General features: G+C 41.9%; 2 protein-coding genes across 2 annotated transcripts in view; one reads left to right on the top strand and one right to left on the bottom strand.

Moving 5' to 3' along the window:
• Positions 1 to 381: 381 nt before the first annotated feature.
• Positions 382 to 8,568, bottom strand: MPZ (myelin protein zero). Its single transcript, XM_006215700.4, is given in 7 exon segments — positions 382 to 1,617; positions 1,720 to 1,780; positions 1,948 to 2,083; positions 2,332 to 2,545; positions 2,799 to 2,965; positions 5,257 to 5,353; positions 8,496 to 8,568. Coding segments are annotated over 6 exon segments (939 nt in total). The 5' UTR covers positions 5,324 to 5,353; positions 8,496 to 8,568; the 3' UTR covers positions 382 to 1,323.
• A 252-nt stretch (positions 8,569 to 8,820) lies between these two features.
• SDHC (succinate dehydrogenase complex subunit C) overlaps positions 8,821 to 19,048 on the top strand; it is a 28,220-nt gene continuing 17,992 nt past the window's right edge. Inside the window, exons 1-3 of the mRNA XM_006215701.4 lie at positions 8,821 to 8,882; positions 14,380 to 14,436; positions 16,676 to 16,777. Of these exons, the coding sequence (XP_006215763.1) occupies positions 8,863 to 8,882; positions 14,380 to 14,436; positions 16,676 to 16,777 (179 nt within the window). The 5' untranslated portion in view covers positions 8,821 to 8,862. The remainder of the gene's footprint in view (positions 8,883 to 14,379; positions 14,437 to 16,675; positions 16,778 to 19,048) is intronic.

The raw sequence follows: 19,048 nt of genomic DNA, 5'->3' as shown, positions 1-19,048 counted from the left end.
CAGGGTCACCTAAGTCAAGTAACTAGCCCTGGATCACACAGTTAGTGAGTGGCTGAGACGTTTTAAGGATTCAGATCTTGGTGAAGAGGGAGTCTGTTATAACCCATGTAAATGCAGAGCCTGACACACAGTTTAGCACACAGTACGAACCCACTGGGTATCTGCTGAATGTACGAATTTGTCTTATGAACCTATTTCAGAGTTCTTTCCACTATACTATGTAATCCCATACTATAAAATTAAATTCTTAACAACTGAAACCAGATGGGGAGGAGAATGGGTTGGGGAGGAGAGGGATAGGGAAGGTGGGAAGTTAGGGATGGGGTAAGGGACAGGGATTGTTCCCAGGAGAATGAGGAAATTGGAGATGGAGGCAGCAGCTTCTGGAAATGTCAGTGTTTATTAAACATTTAAGGACATTTGGGAGTTTGAGAAGAAATGTACAGAATGTAGAAAAATCCTAAGAATCCCCTGTGGCTGGGAGTGCAGCCTCTTCCCTCTCCCCCCACCTCTCATTTGTTTTTTTCTGCTTTCTCTTTGGTTATTTAAAAGCTGTTTCTTAGGCTCATGTGCCCCCTCCTCAGCCCCCTGACCTATGAGGATCCTTTGTCTCTGTCCCCTTTCCCATGACTCTCAGAACAGTGCTCCAATGTGGTCAGGGGGCACCATTCCTATAGCTGAGGTTTGAGGATCAGGGGCCCCTCTGCTAGACTCAGTTAAGGATTTGATGGGGGTTAAGGAATTGCAAAAGCCACATGACGTCATTGGTACTCAGTCATGGGGGGGAGGGTGGAGCATAGGCACAGATAAACAAACAAACAAACAAACAAGAATGGATTAAAAAATAAAAAATAACTAACAATCTAAATAAACCCTGAAGGAGAGTTTGATCTGGGTGATCTGGGTGTTAGCTGGGACAAAAGAGCAGGCAACTGGGCCACCTGATGGAAGGGAGGGAAGGTCAGAAAGAAAAGAGCCAGAGGGATAGGCTAGGTGGTGCAGGGGATGGGATACCAGGTGGCCTGGAATTGAGGCACAGGGTGTCAAGGTCCCTTTCTTCTCGGCGCCAGAGAAACAGGCACCAAACACACAGTCCTTGGGGCAGGTGAAGGGTAGGATGGGGCCCTGGGCTCCCAGAAAGCCAAGGGGTAAAGGCAGGAGAGAATATGAAGTGCCTGGGGAATGAATTTTGGAATGAAACTTACATCTCAAAGGGAGGTGCCGGCAGGGCAGGGCTGGGGAGCGAAGGAGGAAAGCACCTAGACAGGGGATGGAGGAGCCTAGGTCCCCCTGCTCTGGCAGGGCCTGGGGGCGGGGGGGTGATCACTTTTCTGAGTCCAGGCCTATCATGTTCTTGAGGGCGTTCTTGAGGCTGGTTCTGCTGGGGGACTTGACAGCAGGCCGGAGCTCCGAGTTCTGCTCATCCTTTCGAAGCTCCATCTCGATGACCACCACCCGAGCGCCTTTGGAGACCTCTGCCCCTGGCCCCCGATCCCCCGCCCGGCCCGCTAACCGCTATTTCTTATCCTTGCGAGACTCCCCCAACCCCTTAGTTTTCTTCTCACTGACAGCTTTGGTGCTTCTGCTGTGGTCCAGCATGGCATATAGCACTGGCGTCTGTGGGGAGGGGTGCACACATCAGTCATCGATCTGGTGGGGCTGGACTGTTCCCATCCCCCCGCCTAACTGCTGCCAGGCGGCTCCCCAAGTCCCGCTAACCTGCCGGCCGCGCTTCGACGAGTCCTTCGAAGGCTTGTGCAATTTCCCCTTCTCCATGGCACTACAGAGAATGGGGGAGGGGTGCAACGGATTTGGCCTCGCCGGAACCCCTGGCAGAGCAGTCAAGGCTTCCTCTCCCCTTTGGCCCTCCCACCCAACGGAGTAGTCTGCGCCCAGATTGGGGGGGGGTAGTCGGGGTGGGGAGGGGAGTCAGGCTCCGCCCCTTACCTGAGCCTCCTCTGCAGGGCCGCCTGCCTGCGTAGCCAGCAGTAACGAACCAGGTAGAAAAGCCCCAGCGACAATAGCACTATCCCCAAGACACCCCCGATCACAGCTCCCAGCACTACCCCGTACCTAGTAGGCACTAGGAGGGGAGGAAGAGAAGTCGAGGAATGAGCAGGGACAAGCATCTTTCGTTCCTAGCTCCGCACCTATTCCCTGCAGTTGAGGAATGTAAGACTTTCCAACCAAGTCTGCCTTTTGCCCACTCTCCCAGTGCCAGAAAGGCATAAGCCCGGGCATTTTGCCCCTTCCCCCAGCCTCTCGGGGAGGCATGATCCCCTCTCTGAACTGCCTCCCATTCCCCCTGCCCAGTCCCACTTCCTCTCACACCTTTTTCAAAGACATAGAGTGTGACCTGAGAGGTCTTGCCCACTATGTCTGGTGGGTTTTTGACGTCACAGGTGAAAGTGCCGTTGTCGCTATAGTCCAGGTTGTGTATGACAATGGAACCATCCTTCCAGTAAGGGTCTCCTACCCACTGGATGCGCTCTTTGAAGGTCCCCACCTCATCGATGTAGGGTTGTCCCTTGGCATAGTGAAAGATCTATGAGGAATGAGGAGAAGCATGTAGCTTTAGCCTCAGAGTGAGGGATTCTGGGATGGAGAGCATGGTGCTGGGGAGGGGGCATTAGTGTCGATAGGACCTAGTCAGGATGACAAAGATTGCCACTTACCTTGCCAAAGTTGGGGTTATGGCTCATAAAGGATTCCCCCTTCCTCAGCCCAAGATCTCTTTTCTGTTGTTCTCTGAAGCACCCTTTCTGTTATCCAATCCCAGGATTCTCCCAGGCACTCACCGAGATGGCATCCCGGCCACCTTCAGGTTGGTAGCGCCAGGTGAAGGAGATGTCATCTGAGACCCACTCGCTGGACCAGAAGGAGCAATGCAAGGTCACCTGGGAGCCCACAGCACCGTGGACCTCCCTATCTGTGTAAACCACAATGGCCTGGGCCGGGGAGAGCACTGCAAACAGAGAGGGAAACAGATGCACATGTGAGCCCAATGAGGGATATAGAGGAAGTGAGATCAACAGGAAGTCAAGGCTTAGTCACATGCCATAGCAAAGACTGGGGCAGAAATGATGAATACTGAGGCCCAAGTCAGTCTGGACTAATTGAATAAATGAATAGAAATACCATGTTGGTTCAAGCTCTTCAGCATGTTTGATAGAGGAAATGAAATCAGCAGTAACAGAATTCTCCAATTTCTAGAAGTTGGAGTCTGTCTCCAAGTCTTACTTTCCCTTTGGGTCAGTATCTAATTTTTAAGCTATCCCTTAGATGTAACCTTTACAATTTTAAAACATTATAAGTTATACAGATAACACATATAGCATTCTTCTTAAACTATTCAAGCAATAGAAATAAAGAAAGCTAAATTCTTTCTTGAAATCCCCCAACCAATTTCTTTCTTTTAGTCCCCTCCCATACATAACCAATGTTATCAGTTTAATGTGTAACCATTTTCTATGTATCAAACTCAATATATACATGTACATGTAAGAAATAGTTTTGTTCCTGTGGAGCTTTCCTTTTTAACATACATTGAATTATATTCTACTTTTTTTTTTGCTTAAGAATATATGTACCTGAGGGAGTGTTTCATGTTGATTCATAGAGATCAATCTTATTTTTAACAGCTGCAAAGTATTTCACAGTATGGCAAACTCAAATTTCTTGCAAAAAAAAAAGAAGAAGACACTGGAGAAAGTAAGTCTTCTTCCCTGGCCCAGCTGTCTTCATTGCTGGTTTCCATACAGCTGCTCTTGACTGTGGGGGGTGGGGTGGGCAGGTCAGAGAGGGAAGGAACTCATACCCCACTCAGGGGAAGCTGATGCAGAGCAGGACCCCCAAGCCCAGAATTCAGATGACTCTGCATGTGAGACCTTTATGGTTCTGGTTTGACCCTCCTCACCCTCCTCTTGGCCATTCTGGCCCAGTGCCACTCCCAAGACTCACCCACACAAGGAAAGCCATTCCAGAGGGATTATGTGTGTGGGCTGGCCCTGGCTGGGGGCAACTGTAGACCCTTTTGTTCTATGGGAGGGGGAGGAAGCAACCAAATAAACAGAGACCTATTGTCTGACCAATGCTGGGGGCTCATACCTCCCCCCTTCTCTCCCCCTTGGGCTCCATAGTCCTAAATCCCCCACCTTAGAATGCAATATCAGTGACTCACCTCCTGGGATTCAGCCTTAGAGCCTTCTTGGGAATCCCAAATGTAACAAGGAAGGTTATTCATTGGATCTAACTTCTATTCCTCCTGTTCAAATTTCAGCCACTGCCCTTCAGCTCTGTTCAATGATTCTATGAGTGGGTCAGGTGCTGAGACAGAACTCTCCTCCTTATACTCCAAGATTCCCTCTCCCCATTTCCCTTACTATTCTCTTCTCCAACTCCTTATCCTTAACATTTTCTCAGAGTACCTCTGAATGGTGCAGTACAGCCCAAAAGAGTCTAGGTTCTGAGTTTAGGACTCAAGGAGACAACAGAGAATCAGACAGCTCCCCAGGCCCCCATTTGCCTACTGCTCACCCATTGCATTAGGCTTCGGGGCATTTTGGAGAAGGGGAGGATCCATTCAAATAACTCTACTCTGAACTTCTCTTTCTCACCCAACATCTGCCACATGGCAAAGAAGGAGTTGGTCAACTCAGGTGGAAGACAGTTTTAGATGGACAAGATTCTAGAATCTCCTGGAACCTCCCATTCACCCACATAATGGATAACTGATCCACAGAGAGAAACTGAGGCACCAAGAGAAAAAGGATCTGAGGAGTTGGGACCACAAATCTTGGGCTCCTTCCTTAGATCACTTTCTCTGACTACTTTTCTGGGAAACTAAGGTTAGGTACCTCCTGCACAACTAGGGGATGAGTAGGGACCAGAACCAGATGTCTGAAACGTCTGAACCTGTGTTCTTATCAAGCTCTAACATTGCTTCCTACTAGGCCCTCAGCATGGCTCTGAGGGCATGTTACTAGTTACCAACCTAGCTCCAGACAGCTCCACCTCAGGGAAGCTCTCTACACTCTCTTTTACCTTCTCCCTTCACAGAATACCTTTACCTTTACTGCCTCCCTCCAAACTGTATATATATATATATATATATATATATATATATATATATATATATGTTCCTGCTCTTGCTCACCTTTTCTTTGATTGCAGTGGGGAGTGCAGTGAAGGCCATGGGAAGGTTGCTGAGAGACAACCTGAGCCCCAGGGACCCCAGACTGTGGTGACTCCACTTACCCAAAGAGGAGAAGAGTAGCGCAGCCAGGACAGGACTAGGGCTGGACGAGGGAGCCCCAGGAGCCATAGCTGGGGCAGGGGCTGGGGCCCGGAGCGTCTGCGGGGTTGGGAGAGTGGGGGAAAAGGAACTGAGCGGGGGCTCCTGGAACCCGCTTAAAATCCCCCGGGGCCCCAGTATGAGGGGGCTGTCCTGAGCTAGTAACCAATTGCAGCCTGGCATGTGCAGTTGAGAGGTGGTGGGGAGGGAGGCAGAGTGCAGGAAGCAGAACGGGTATTGTGTCCTCTGGGTGGAGTGGGGGGGCACACATACCACCCCATACACTGAGGGCTTTGTGTCTGTTGGCCTACCCCTGCCCTAGGCTGGAATGTGGTGGTGGTGGTGGGGACAGAAAAAAGGACACAAACACATTTCTCTGAGGGATAGATGGGCAGGGGAACCTGAATCCTAAAGCTATGAAAAGAGTTTCCTCCCTAGCCTCCTTACCTGAAAGTGGCTCCCCAAGAGCCTTAGGAGCTAGAGGCAGGTCTCCCCCAGAGAATTTGGAAACAGGACATTCCTTGTTATCTTGACTACCATGGGCTGCATTATAGGCTTCCTGAGATGACCAGGTCCTTTGGGAGTCTTTTTTTTCCCCCCATCTCCCTGCATCCTGGGTGATTCTTCCCAGATAAGAACTTTTCTCCATGGGAAAATATCCAGGGAAGAATCCCCTGATGTTTCCTTCTTTTTCAGGAATTTTTTCACTGCCTCATGCTGCAGTTTAAGCCCATTTCAGCTTAGAACAAAGCAACAAAGTTCTATTGAGTGCCAGCTACATATAGAGTCACAGGTTTGTGGGTAATGGAAAGAGGAATAAAAATTAAGATCCTCCTTCAAGGAGTTCAAAATCTAGTCTGGGGAGGCAAAGAGGATCAGAGGACAAACTCATCAACAAGCAAATACAATAAACCATGATGCTTGATATAGTAGAGTGATGAACAAAGTGCTGAGAATATAAAGAAGGGCACACAGAGCTATATTAGGAAGATTAAATTATGTAACAGAGATTAAATACAAAAATAACTTTCATTTAATAAATGAAGTTCAGAGGAAGAGGGAGTCGTGTCTAGAAGGCAATATTAGATGTGTATCCATCTTGAGGGATGCATGCCATTTTGAAAATGAGAAATGAGTAATGAAGGTATCTAGGCAGATAGAACAGCAAAAACAAAGACAAAGAGACAAGCAAGTGTGTGTGTTGGGGGTTAATTTTGCAAAGTATTGGGCATATTCAAGGCAGATCTGGTGTCCTCTGCTTTGACTTGATTTGGGGGATCTTGAAGGGGCATTGTAGAAAAGGAGTGTGCACAAGAAAGTTGAAGCCAGTTTGTGAACAGCCTTAAATGACAGACTAAAGTGGGTACATCATAAGAATTTCCTGAAGGTTTTAGGGTGGTATTTGAGGTTAGGAATGGGAACATCTACATGGTCAGAGCAGAGTTTTAAGACAAATCTGGCCAGAAAAATCATTCAGATCAGAGATCTCCTGATTGTTGCCACCTTTGTTTCTCTCCTTGGGATCATCTGAAATAATTTAGCTTTTCACTGAACCTCTCAGACTCCTATCTGGAATGATTTTCTCTCTTCCCCATCCCTTCTTTTACCTCTTCCCCATCCCTTCTTTCACCTCAGGCCTGGACTAGACCCTGCTTCTCCCTTCTGCTTATTTTTAAGATAAGTCCTGGTGGTAAGGGGCTTGCCTTAACCCTTGGTTTGAATTTTAATATGATTCATTTCCATCAATTACAGGCTGTAGAGGTTAACTGAAGGGAAAGGTCAATGTTCATTCTTGCTTTGGGACCACCACAGGCTCACCTGTAAAGCTGTGGGCTCCTGGTACCTTCCTGGCATCTCCTTATACCAAAGTCTTGGTGGATTTAGTGATTAGTATTGGATTTGGGTTGTGGAGCTCTAAATAGGAGGCTTGATCATAAACTCCACAGGCAAAATCATCATCATCAATAAATGTTTACAGGATGTTGTAGTCAACATTTCTGCCTAACCCTGTCTCCCCAGTTACAAGTAATCACTTTCTCCTTTCATCTACCACCACTTTAACCTATACCCCTTTCAAGGGCTGCTACTTTCTTTGTTGTATTTCTTTCTTTATCTATGTGCTACTTTTTTTTTTTATCTACCTAAGGCTTCTGGAAGACAACATACACATATGTATCTTTGAATCCCCTTCTACAGACTCTGGGAAAAAGTCAATACACGTGTTAAGTGAAACTAAAGCATTTAGTGAAAGAGGTATTCATTGGATTTGTTAATGTGAAGCTTCAGAGAGCCAAAGTAGGATCAATGACTGGAAAGGATCAATGGCAGAAAACTGTATGTAATGTAACAACTTTCTAATGACTGAGTTTTTAGTCAATTAAACTTGTTTTTTCAGGTACTCATTACTGAATGTGTTAGAGCAGAGTCTTGAAGCTCAGCTGTCAGCAGTGTTGCAGAGGAGATCCATCCACAGGATAGAAAATCCGGTTGGAGAGCCTCTAAGGTCCTTTCCAATCTAGAAGTCTATTAAAGTGCTTTCTTTGCCAGCATTATAGAAATGCAAAATAGCATTTTCATTTGATGCAGAAATAAGTGAATCTGTGCTATTTAAGTCCTGAAAGGAAAAGTGCAGGAGTGCTAAATATAAATAAGATCTGAATATTAATGTAATGAATGTTTTATTGTAGAACAAGAGTTGCTCTGGGCTGTCTCCTTCACTCCTCCTCCTCTTCCCTCTTCAATAGAGACTCAAGAACTTTTGCTCCCTTTCGTTCCTTTCTCACTTGCTTGTTTTCTCTGTTAAGTTGTAAGCGCTCTGGTTGCTGTGCTTAGGTTTCTCAAAACTGTTTTTATGTATATAAATCAAAGCGAGTTTGCCTCACCCCCACCCCCAAGGTTCTTCTGGCAGTGGGTGTCACCCACATAGAAACAAGAAACAAGGGAGAGTTGTCTTTGGTTAGTGGGCGTCTAGTTCACGCAGCAGCTCAAAGCTCAGGAATTGTGGGGCAAAAGCTAACTGAGGTGGTTAGAGGAGGCTCCCAGCCCTTGGGAACCCTGATTTGTGAGGTTCACTCCCCTACGGATCTCAATTTGCGCACTGCACCTCTGTATTAGAGAAGGTTCACTTCACAATGGCAGGGAGCCCAAAGTATCTTTTTCCCTGGGTGTCTCAGGAGCCCTACCAAGACGTTTTTAGTCCCACCTGGAAGGGAGAGGGAGTGAAACTAGACCGAGAAGTCGGCAGTGAAGAATCTGGGGCTAGTCCTCCGTTTGGTGGTGCGAAACAAAATCTGTATACACGTAGGTAAAATGTAGACTGAAGAGCCTGAATCAACGACAATTCTGGGAAATCTTCGCAAATTCTGGTAGAAGCCAGCTAAGGCAGGCGAGGGCAGAGACCAAACGTACAAGAAAATCAGCAAGTCCTCTGAACCGGCCTGAGGCAGAGAGGCTACGAATCTTCGTTAAGAGCCGGGTCGTCACGTGACAGAGACCCCGCCCACCTCGCCCTCCCCTCCCAGAGGTGGTGGGGCCGTCTGGCGTCACTTCCGTCCAGGCCGGAACCCAAGATGGCTGCGCTCTTGTTGAGGTGACTTTACTGTGGGTCTGGGAGTCGGTGCCGGCGGCCGTTGGGAGTCCTGTACTGGCCCCTCACGCCTTGCTGACAGATGTTTACCTGTGCCTGGGCAAGGAAAGGACCTGTGGGTGGAGGCCAGGCGCTCTGGAATCCTTGAGACCCTTCCCCTCCCCCAGCCGCTCCTGTGCACCCTCTAGGGTTTCAGGGTCACTGGCGGGTTATCTTTCACACTCCTTTCGGCCGGGTCGCGCTGCTCTCGCCAACCCTACCCCCCCCCCTTTTTTTTCTCTCCCCTCTGCTTGCCCCACTTCTAATACTTCTTTCCCAGGTGGCTCTTAAGGCCGTGCTCAGAGCCAAGCTCCGTGAAAAGAAATAGCTCTGTTTTCTCTTTAGAGATTGGGCCTCAAGGAGAGGATTCTTGCTGTACTTTGCCTTTGCGTATTACTCCTGCAGACACCAGTTGCTGGCAATGAGGGGGCACTGTCCGAGTTCATAACAGGCCCCTAGCAGAGAGTGATAGGTCTGGACACTTAACCAGGCTAACGATTAAAAGTGCCTTATCGCGGTCCCTCTCCTGCCCCAGAGCAGCGCAGAAAATTAAGTTTTACTTTGTTGTTTTACTTAGAGGCGGGAGGAGTGGATGTCCTGGTTTTTCTGTACAGTGTCAATTCACCGTCCAGAGAAATACCCTAGATTTTCTTCCATTCTGAACTACCCTCTGTTTACAAGGCCTCGTTCTCTGCTCAGAACCTTTCTAGCTATAGCGACTTTAATGATTTTAGACGCTCTTGGTACAAATCCCATCATAGTTTCGTGCCAGCACTATTTTTGGAAACTGTTTGTTATGGAAAGTTAGCTTTAATGCTGTTGAGATTTAATTCCTGATTTTCCCAAATATCTTCTCATTTCTCTTTCCACTTCAGTCACCCAATATAAAAATAGAGGGACTTTATATAGAGTTTCTCTGTGACAGAACTCCCCTTGGAGTTGAGATCAGGAATGGTTTATCTTAATCCTTCGTTTTTTCTCTCTGCCTCTCATCTCCAAAGGTGTCTTTTTTTCTAAAGTGTACCAAGACTAGGCTTGCTGGACTACCTCCTTCATTACAGATACTACATAATTGAGTGCTTTGAATTCTTTGATGTATCAAATTTTGGTAGATGCTACAGGCTTTTGGTGGAATTAACATTTAGGTTGAAATGATTGTATTGGTTCTAAAACAGTTCATTTTAGGAGTTTCATGATTAGTGCTTAGAAGCCAAGGGTCACCATACTTACTAAGTATGTCCAGTCTATCATTTTGAGCTATGTAGGACTGTCACCATTAGGATTCATTAGTGGTAGAAACTCTCATGGGAATGGCACCTCTCTATTCATTTCTCACAAGGGCTTTTTTAGGAAGAGAAATAGGGAATTTAAGAAAAAAAATTCCTTATGGAAGTTCCAGGTCTAATTCCATTTTGCTAGAGGGATTTGGAACTATTTATAATGTGCTGATTTAGCCTCAAAGGAAAATACTGTCTAAAGAATTTTAGGGGCTGATTTCTAGTTCTAGCATTGCCACTAATTACATTTGTTTTGGACAAGTCACGGCTGATTGCATTATTGTGATTTCTTCCTTTGAAAATAGTAATAACTTGAACCCACTTAAGAGAAATATTGGCTAAACATTTTTAATACTTAGCTAACTAAAAATTATTAGTTATCACAGTACTATATGTCATGGCTTTTGAATAGTGCTCTATATTTTATATATTCTCTAAATAGTTATGGACTAGCTGGGGATGAATAACCAACTGAGTAGCACAAACGCTATTGGCACTCAGTCAAGGAATGACTTGCCAAAGCCAAGACGGAGATATAAACTAAACGAAGAACAGCTAGGCTTCTGTCTAGTAATGTTCATGCAGCTTAAGCACAAAGCCACCAAGAGTCATTAACCCTCTGGACATTGCTCATCATATTAAATGCTACATATGAAACACCTCTAAAAATAAGAGTTAATTCTAAAGTCCTAAAACTGCTTTTAAAAATAAGCATACTTATTCTCAAGCCATGTGTTCTGAGCCTCTTCTATGTGCCAGACGTTATTATAGGTGCCATAGATGCAAAGTATCCCGGTCCTATTCTTGAGCTCAAAGTTTAGCAAAAGAGATAAATGGATTAATTATTAAGCAGTATAATGTTGATTGAGAGATATGAACAAGTGGTATGGGAGCATGGCAGGTGTAGCAAGTAAAGCTAAGGGAGTGGTGAAGTTGCTATTTGGGAGTAGTTGGGTCTTGAAGGTTGATTTTGTCAGGCTGTGAGGGAGGTCCAGTTGGAGAACAACCTGAGCAAAGGCATGTGGTTATAAGAGGGCTTAGTCTGCCTGGGCATAAATTGTAACATTCAGTATGATAGAGGTATAGGGGGCTGAAGGGAACTTGTAGGAGAATGAATCTCCCACTTGTAGGAGAGTTGGATTGGGTCACGTTGAACCTTAAACTATAAGTAATGAACTGGTAAGACTTTAGGCAGAAGAGTGAGGAAATTAACTTTATTTTTCAATAGGTTAACTCTGGTAACATTGAATGATAGGGAAGAGATTAGTGCTTAGGGAGATCAGTTCAAGAGCTCCTGTTATACTCCTCCTAGTGAGAGATGAGGTGAACATTTGGACTAAAACAATGGACTGCAATTTCCTAGATAATACTGGTAGGATTGGGTGATGCCTTGTGTGTGTGTGTTTGTGTATATAGGCGGGGGAGGTGTTGAGAGAAAAGTCAAGGATGATTTACATTGTAGCTTTGTAGTTAGTTGAGTGCTCATACCATTAATCAGAACTTTTGTACATAAGTGATTGCTCTTGATCATGTCTTTCAAGGTTATATAAATATTTTAGTGTTGTTGTTACCTCAGACATTTATGAAACTAAATTTTTTGGCATACCATCATATCAAATTTAGAGGACATTTAAGAGAAACTCATTATATTACAGTCACATCTTGTTTTGGACCAAAATGGTTTTTTATTCAGTTCAATCACGTACACTTGGCTTTGAATAACTTGTTTTTTCCAAAAGTCAAATCCAGTTTCAGCAGATGAATATTTTTATACCACAAAGAGATTTTAAAAGAATGTGATGCAAATTCTGAAGACCTTGAGGAAACCAATGAAATATTAATATTTTACATATATGTGATACATTGTAGTTTAGAGAATGCTTTCCTGTACATTTTCTCATATAATCCTCCCAGCAACAAATAAAACAAGTGATATCAGTCCCATTTTATAAACAAGAAAGCTGAAGCTCAGTGACTCAGTGAAGCTACACAATTTATGCTGATCTAGATCTCCAGTCTAACTTTTACATTGTCCAGTGTTCCTTCTACATTACTGTTGTTGCCCCAATACTGAGAAGAATTTCAAAAACAATTTGAGCAACTATTACATTTTTGGGGAGACAGGTATATTCAAAAACAATTTGAGCAACTTACATTTTTGGGGAGACATGTATAATGCATTTAGAAGGGGACAACACTTGGAATGTGTATCTACTTTTACTTCAAACTAAACACCCCCACTCCTCTTGGTCTTTCTTCCTCTTGCGTTTTGGGATGGCCCCCATTCTGCTTATGGAGTATGTATCTCCTAAGCCGCTTTTCCTTCTGAGTGAGATGGGCCACACTGTCTGTGGAGTGTGTGTATCTCTAAATAAACTTGCTTTCACTTTACAAAAAAAGGGGGGAAGGGGACAGCACTAACTAGAAATGTTAAGTTCTGACTTGTTAATTAAAAATAAAACAAAGAAAGTACTATTACTTTCTAGCTGTAATATATAAAGCACTATTCCTGGGTGGAAACAAGAAATCTTTTGAGGGTTCCTGATTTCACATGAAAGGCAAGGATAGATTAGATATCTGCTCTTGTCGTATTTCAAATAAGGTTATGCAACTAGTTTCTGTTAGGGCCTTGTGGAAAGTTTACATTGGTATTTGTCCGGGAAACAATAGCACTAGACAGAGAACGCTGTAGATTCCAACCCACATCTGCAAACTCTTGCTGGGTAGCTGAGTGACGGGACCTGGGCTGGTGTGAGGAATGCATGCCCTGCAACTTCAGAGTCACAATTACTTCGATTGATTTAAAGAGATTTCTTCCCACTTCTTTCTTTCTGGGAGCTCTGGATACACAATGTCTGTATTCACCTCTTGCCTCTGAAGCTGGAAAGAAGGAAGAGCTGAAGGAAGTGTTGGTTGGATTATTTTTCCTTCAAATAGTGGGCCCTTCTAGTGTCCAAGTGTAAAGCATAATGTTCAAAATGTTTCTGGATCTAATATCAATGGTGTGAGGGACATCATGAGCTTTTTTTTTTAAATGAGCCTTTCTAGAAGATCATTGGATCTTAGCGATCCATGATCTTATAGCCCCACAGTGCACATAATGAATATACAATAAACGTTTGTAAAATCTCAAGTGTATTTTTCTAAACCGACTTCTAACTTCACTTCTGATTAATTCTTTTTGTTTTTTTTTTTTGGTGGGGAGAAGTAATTAGGTTTATTTATTTTTTAATGGAGGTACTGGAGATTGAACCCAGGATCTCATCATGATAAACATGCACTTTACAACTGAGCTATATCCTTCCCTTTTTAATTTTAGTCCCAGAGCTTCACTCTGATAACTTTCTTAAATACTTTTGGGAAGATTTGATATAATGTGAGTAAAGGGGTGTGATGATCATGTGTTTTTCATAATACCATATGAATTCTGGATCAGTTAAATTCTCTTAAGGTAGAATGCCTGGGCATATTTTCATCTTAGACTTGAAAAGCAGTGCTGGTATTGATGTGTACATTTCAAAAATAGCAATTTTTTAGTGGAAAACGTATGTTCTCTCTTCAAGTACCTTTTCAGATAGGTGGTAGAGAAATCTTTGCATTCTCATATTTTTTGCAGTGTTACATGACAACCTTTTTGACTTGAAGTTCATCCAGGTTGTCTGGAACTTGATGGGAGTTCCTAAAATGACAGCTTAATATTTAGGACCCTCCCTCCACAAACCCCTTGTTCTTCAAACCTTTTAAATTCTTCCAATTGCAGCAGGTGTCTACTATAGCTAAGTTGTATCATACTTGATGTTGCCTGTGACTTATTCTGTTGTTTTTTTTTTTTTTAACCTCTGTCTTTTAACCTTCACCTCCATTAAGACCTAGCTTAAAATCACTTTCTGTATTTCTCATTAAACATTGCCAACTCTAATTATTCTTTTACCTTGTATTATTTGTGTTCAGCTAGAATTTTATTTTGCATTTATAAATAGTATTTGTGATAATAATCTCAAATTATTTAAAGTTGTAGCTTTTCAACTAGAAAATATCCCAAGGACCCTGATACTGTCATTGTTTTCATCTTATTCCTAATTTTCCCCCCTACCCCTATGTCTAGTAGGGTAAAAAACAGAGAAGTTGATGTACTGAAGTTGATCTCTAAATGTGTATTGACTCTTGGTCCTCTTATCTTGCAGACATGTTGGCCGTCATTGCCTCCGTGCCCACCTTAGTCCTCAACTCTGTATCAGAAAGTAAGTTCCTGAATCTGTGGAGATTATTATTATTATTTAACTTTTTTTTTTTTTTCCTGAAGGAAAAGCAACAGGTTTTGACTGCTCAGTGTTGATTGCGATTTTGAGGATATGTATGAAAGCAGATAATTGAAGATGGTTGGCTGAAAATTTAGTGATTGTGGTCACTATTTTTCTTATTTGGTAGTGGAAGAAGGAAGGATAAGTATTTCTTTGGTCTTTTATTAATTTTCCTCACTTTCAATTTTTCTGCTATGTTTAACTTCCATTGATTTGCTCCATTTCTTGATTCCTTGCTTGGTATCTAATTCTCTTCCAGTCTAGTCTTTCTTCCTTTAATGTTTTTGTAACCATTAATTTTGGGCAGCTCCCAGGAGTAAATCTTTAAATCTGTTTCTTCCTGCAATATTCATTCCTAGTCTGTTGGCTTCAACAATTGCCTCTGTGCTGTTTTTTTTTTTTAACTTTTAATTTAAGAAATATTTTGTACTTTCAGAAAAATTGGAAGAATAGTGCAAGGAAGTTTTGTATGCCTTCCACCTAGATTCATCAGTTGTTAACATTTTTGCTGTGTTTACTTATCATTCTATATATTTTAGTTTGTGCCATATAAAACAGTTATTCTTGTAGGTCAAAACTGGCCTAATATTGACAGTTTAGTGTGGCTCAGCCTAATATATGTATAATTATTGTTACTATTTTCTCTGACTTCTTTGAGATTAAGTTGTAGACATCATGGCACTTTGCTTCTAAATACTTTTTTTTTTTTTTTTACTTCTAAATACTTCTGAGAACAAGAACTTTATGAAACACAGTATAATTATACAAATGAAATTATCGAATTCAGGAAATTTAACATTGATGTAATCTTATCTGATATATAGTCAATTTTCAGGTTTTCCATTTGTTCCAAATAATGTACTTTAAAGAAATACAGTCCACCTGTTCTCCATCCAGGATCTAATTAGGCTCACATATTACATTTAATTGTCATGTTTCTCTAGTATCTTTTAATCTGGAATGTTCTTAGCCTTCCTGTGTCTCTTATGACATTGACATTTTTGAAGAATACTGGTCAGTTGTTTTGTAGAGTGCCTCTCAAATTATGTTTGTTTGATTGTTTTCTAATGATTAGATTCAGGTTATCCATTTTTGGCAGGAGTAATGTATAAATGATGTTACACCCTTAGTATGTCACATCAGAGGCATTTGATGCTGTTTGCCTCATTATCAGTGATTTTAACTTTGATCATTTGAATACAGAAATGTGTGCTAAGTTTTTTCCCCACTATGGAGTTACTGTTTTTAACTTTTAACTTTTAATTAATAAGTAATCCATGGGGAGATATTTTCTTGAGGGGGATGGAATCATGTTTTGTATAGGCACATAATAAGTTAAATTGTTGAAGATAGCTGTTTAACAATTGGCTTCAAAAAACAAAACAAAACAAAACAAAACAAACAAACCAATTGGCTTCATCCTAGCCCAGTGACAAGGAAAACCAAGAATTATTCAGAGGTCCTGAGCTGGATCCAGTTCTTGATTTTTTTTTTTTTTTTTTTTGGTTTCTTTTATTTGGGGGCAGATATTTAGGTTTATTTATTTATATACTTTTAGAGGAGGTACTGGAGATTGAACCCAGAATCTTGTGCATGCTTAAGCACACGCTCTACCACTTGAGCTATACCCTCCCCCCCTTTTTTTAAAGTTTTTTTTTTTTCCAGAAGGGAGGTAATTAGGTTTATTTACTTATTTATTTTCAGTGGAGGTACGAGGGATTGAACTCAGGACCTTGTGCATGCTAAGCACGCACTCTACCACTGAGCTACACCCTCCCCTCAATTCTTGATTTTTGAGAACCTGAAAGAATCAGATGACAGCAGGTGATAATGTATGAGATACCACCCGTGGCCTGGGAAAAAGGTAACCCATTTATGTAAATAGGTTTGAAATATTGTATTTGCCCTGCTGCTCAACAAGAAAGAAGTTTAGCTTCCATTACAGGGCCTATGTTGGGGGATTAGAAAGAAGTGTTATCCTTTGATATGACCTCATTGGGTGATTGAGGTTGCTAATAACTGAAACAAATTTGGCATAAAGATGAGTGGACAAACATGTTTTCCTAATAGATGGGTTCATCTAGTCCAGCTTACCTTTTTTTATTTTAATTTTTTGTTGTGTAAAAATTACAGCCAAGTTTACTTTTAATCATTTTGAAACCTTTTGGTTTTATTTTAGTGCTGTTCCTTTGGGAACCACAGCCAAAGAAGAGATGGAGAGATTCTGGAGTAAGAACACTGGTTCAAACCGTCCTTTATCTCCGCATATCACTATCTACAGGTAAGGGCTCTGTATAATCTTGGTTTGTTTGTGTGTGTGTGTGTGTGTGTATGTGAGATCTTGAAAATTTATTTTATTTATTTAATTTTTTTGTTGAGGGAGAGAAGTAATTAGGTTTATTTATTTATGTATTTTTAGAGGAGGTACTGGGAATTCAACCCAGGACCTCTAAGCATGCACTCTACCACTTGGGCTATACCTCCCCCACTAAGGGCTCTGGAATATCTAGTAGTAGTGGATGAAAGTTCTGGAGGTTGGCCCATAGCCTCCCTGATTATTTCCCTTATTCCTTTTTTTAATAACAAGATAACTACATTCTGTCTTCTGGCCTTAGAAGGGTAAGTTGCCTGCAAAACTACTATTTGGAAAATTCTGGTAAGTCAGAATGTAGTTCTTATTAATTAAAAAAATTATTTTGAAACAATTTCAAATTTAGATAAATGTAGAAATAGTGTACAGTGTTCCTACATATCTTTGTACAGATTCCCAACATGTTAATATGTTTGAATGATTTAAGAACAAGTGCAGAGATTATGATGCTGTGTTACTCCTGCATTAGTTTTCTATTGCTGCTGTCACAAGTTATCACAAATTTTGTGGCTTGAAAGAACACATTTATTATCTTACAGTCCTGTAGGTCAGAGTCTGACTCAGGTCTTCCAGGGCTAAAATTAACGTGTTGACAGGGCTTCATTCCCTTCTGGAAGCTCTAGGGGAGAATCTGTTTCCTTGCATTTTCTAGCTTCTGGAGGCTGCTCTGAATTCCTTGGCTTGTGGCCTCCTTCCTCCATCTTCAAAACCATTAATGATAGGTCAAGTTCTCTCATCCCATCTCTTTGACCCTGCTTCATTGTCACATTTCTTTTCTGACTCCCTCCTTCTGCCAGCCTCTTCCTCTTTTAAAGACCCTTTGTATTATATTGGGCCCATCCAGATAACCTGGCATAGTCTCTTTATCTTAAGTGAGCTTATTAGCAACCGTAATTTCATTTTCAACCTAAATTCCCCTTTGTCATTTAAGGTATATAGGTTCCAGGGGTTAGAATGGGGACTTTTTTTGCCTACCGTAATCTCTTAATTCTTGAGTGTATTATTTCCTTGATTTAAGGGAACTCCATACTACAACATCACAGTCAGAGAAAATTAACATTGATCCACTGTTACCCATCTAATCCTCAGATTCCATTCAGATTTTACCAGTTGTCCCAGTAATGTCCTTTATGAGTCCAAGAGCCAACTCAGGATCATATATTACATTTAGTTGTCTCTCTAATCTGTTCAGCATGGAACAATTTTTTAGTCTTTCCTTATCTTTTATGGTCTTGACATTTTTAGAATGTTTCCCAATTTTGGATTTTTCTGATGTTTTCTTTGGCAGGAGTACCTCTGAAGTGATTCCATGTTCTTCTTGGTGCATTGTATCAGGAGGCTGCACAGGATGATTTATTTTTTTGGTGGTGATGTAACTTTTATCACTGGTTAAGATGTGTCTGCTAGGTTTCTCCACTATAAAGTTATTGAATAAAGATATTATATTTATTTGTTAATACTTATGTTGTGGGAAGATACTCTATTTATAGTCTATAAATAAATAATAATATTTATTATTAAATAATCTATTTCTTGTCAGATGTTAACCCATCAGCATCTGTTGATGGTACTTGCCTGATCAGTTATTACTATGATGATTGTCAAATTGTGATTTTTCTAATTCCGTCATACCTCATTTATTACTATAGGGTAAAGCTTACTTTCTTTATCAGTATAGACTCAAGGATTTCTAAAAGGAAAAGCTTGTTTCTCCTCTACTTTTATGACACCAACTAAAGGAAAGACACTAATGTTTCCTCTCTACTCTCAATACTTCTGATACCGAATGTGTAGGGGTATCACATCCACCAGTTTTTCAACTCTTCAGACACCAACTAGGTGTCCTACAATTTGTTTATGACACTAACTACCTGGAGTTAGCACAAACCTCACAGGTTAGGGGCTCAGTCTCTCAAGACTGCCTCCTACTTTAGATGCCAATCCCAAGTCCCACATTGTCACCTGTACTTTTAACTGACCAACTGTAAATCAAGAGTTCTCACAACCCTCTCCTTGGATTCAGTAATTTGCTGGAATGGCTCAAAGAACTTGGAAACATATACTTGAATTTACTAGTTTATTATAAAGGATGTTACAAATGATACAGATGAATAGCTAGGCACCCTTTTAGGTACCTCTGTGTCACATCTGGAAGGATCCTGACCATAGGAGCTTTTGTCC

Source organism: Vicugna pacos, chromosome 21 (genome assembly GCF_048564905.1).
Source record: "Vicugna pacos chromosome 21, VicPac4, whole genome shotgun sequence".
NCBI lineage: Eukaryota > Metazoa > Chordata > Mammalia > Artiodactyla > Camelidae > Vicugna > Vicugna pacos.
This window is presented reverse-complemented; position numbering and strand designations above follow the sequence as displayed.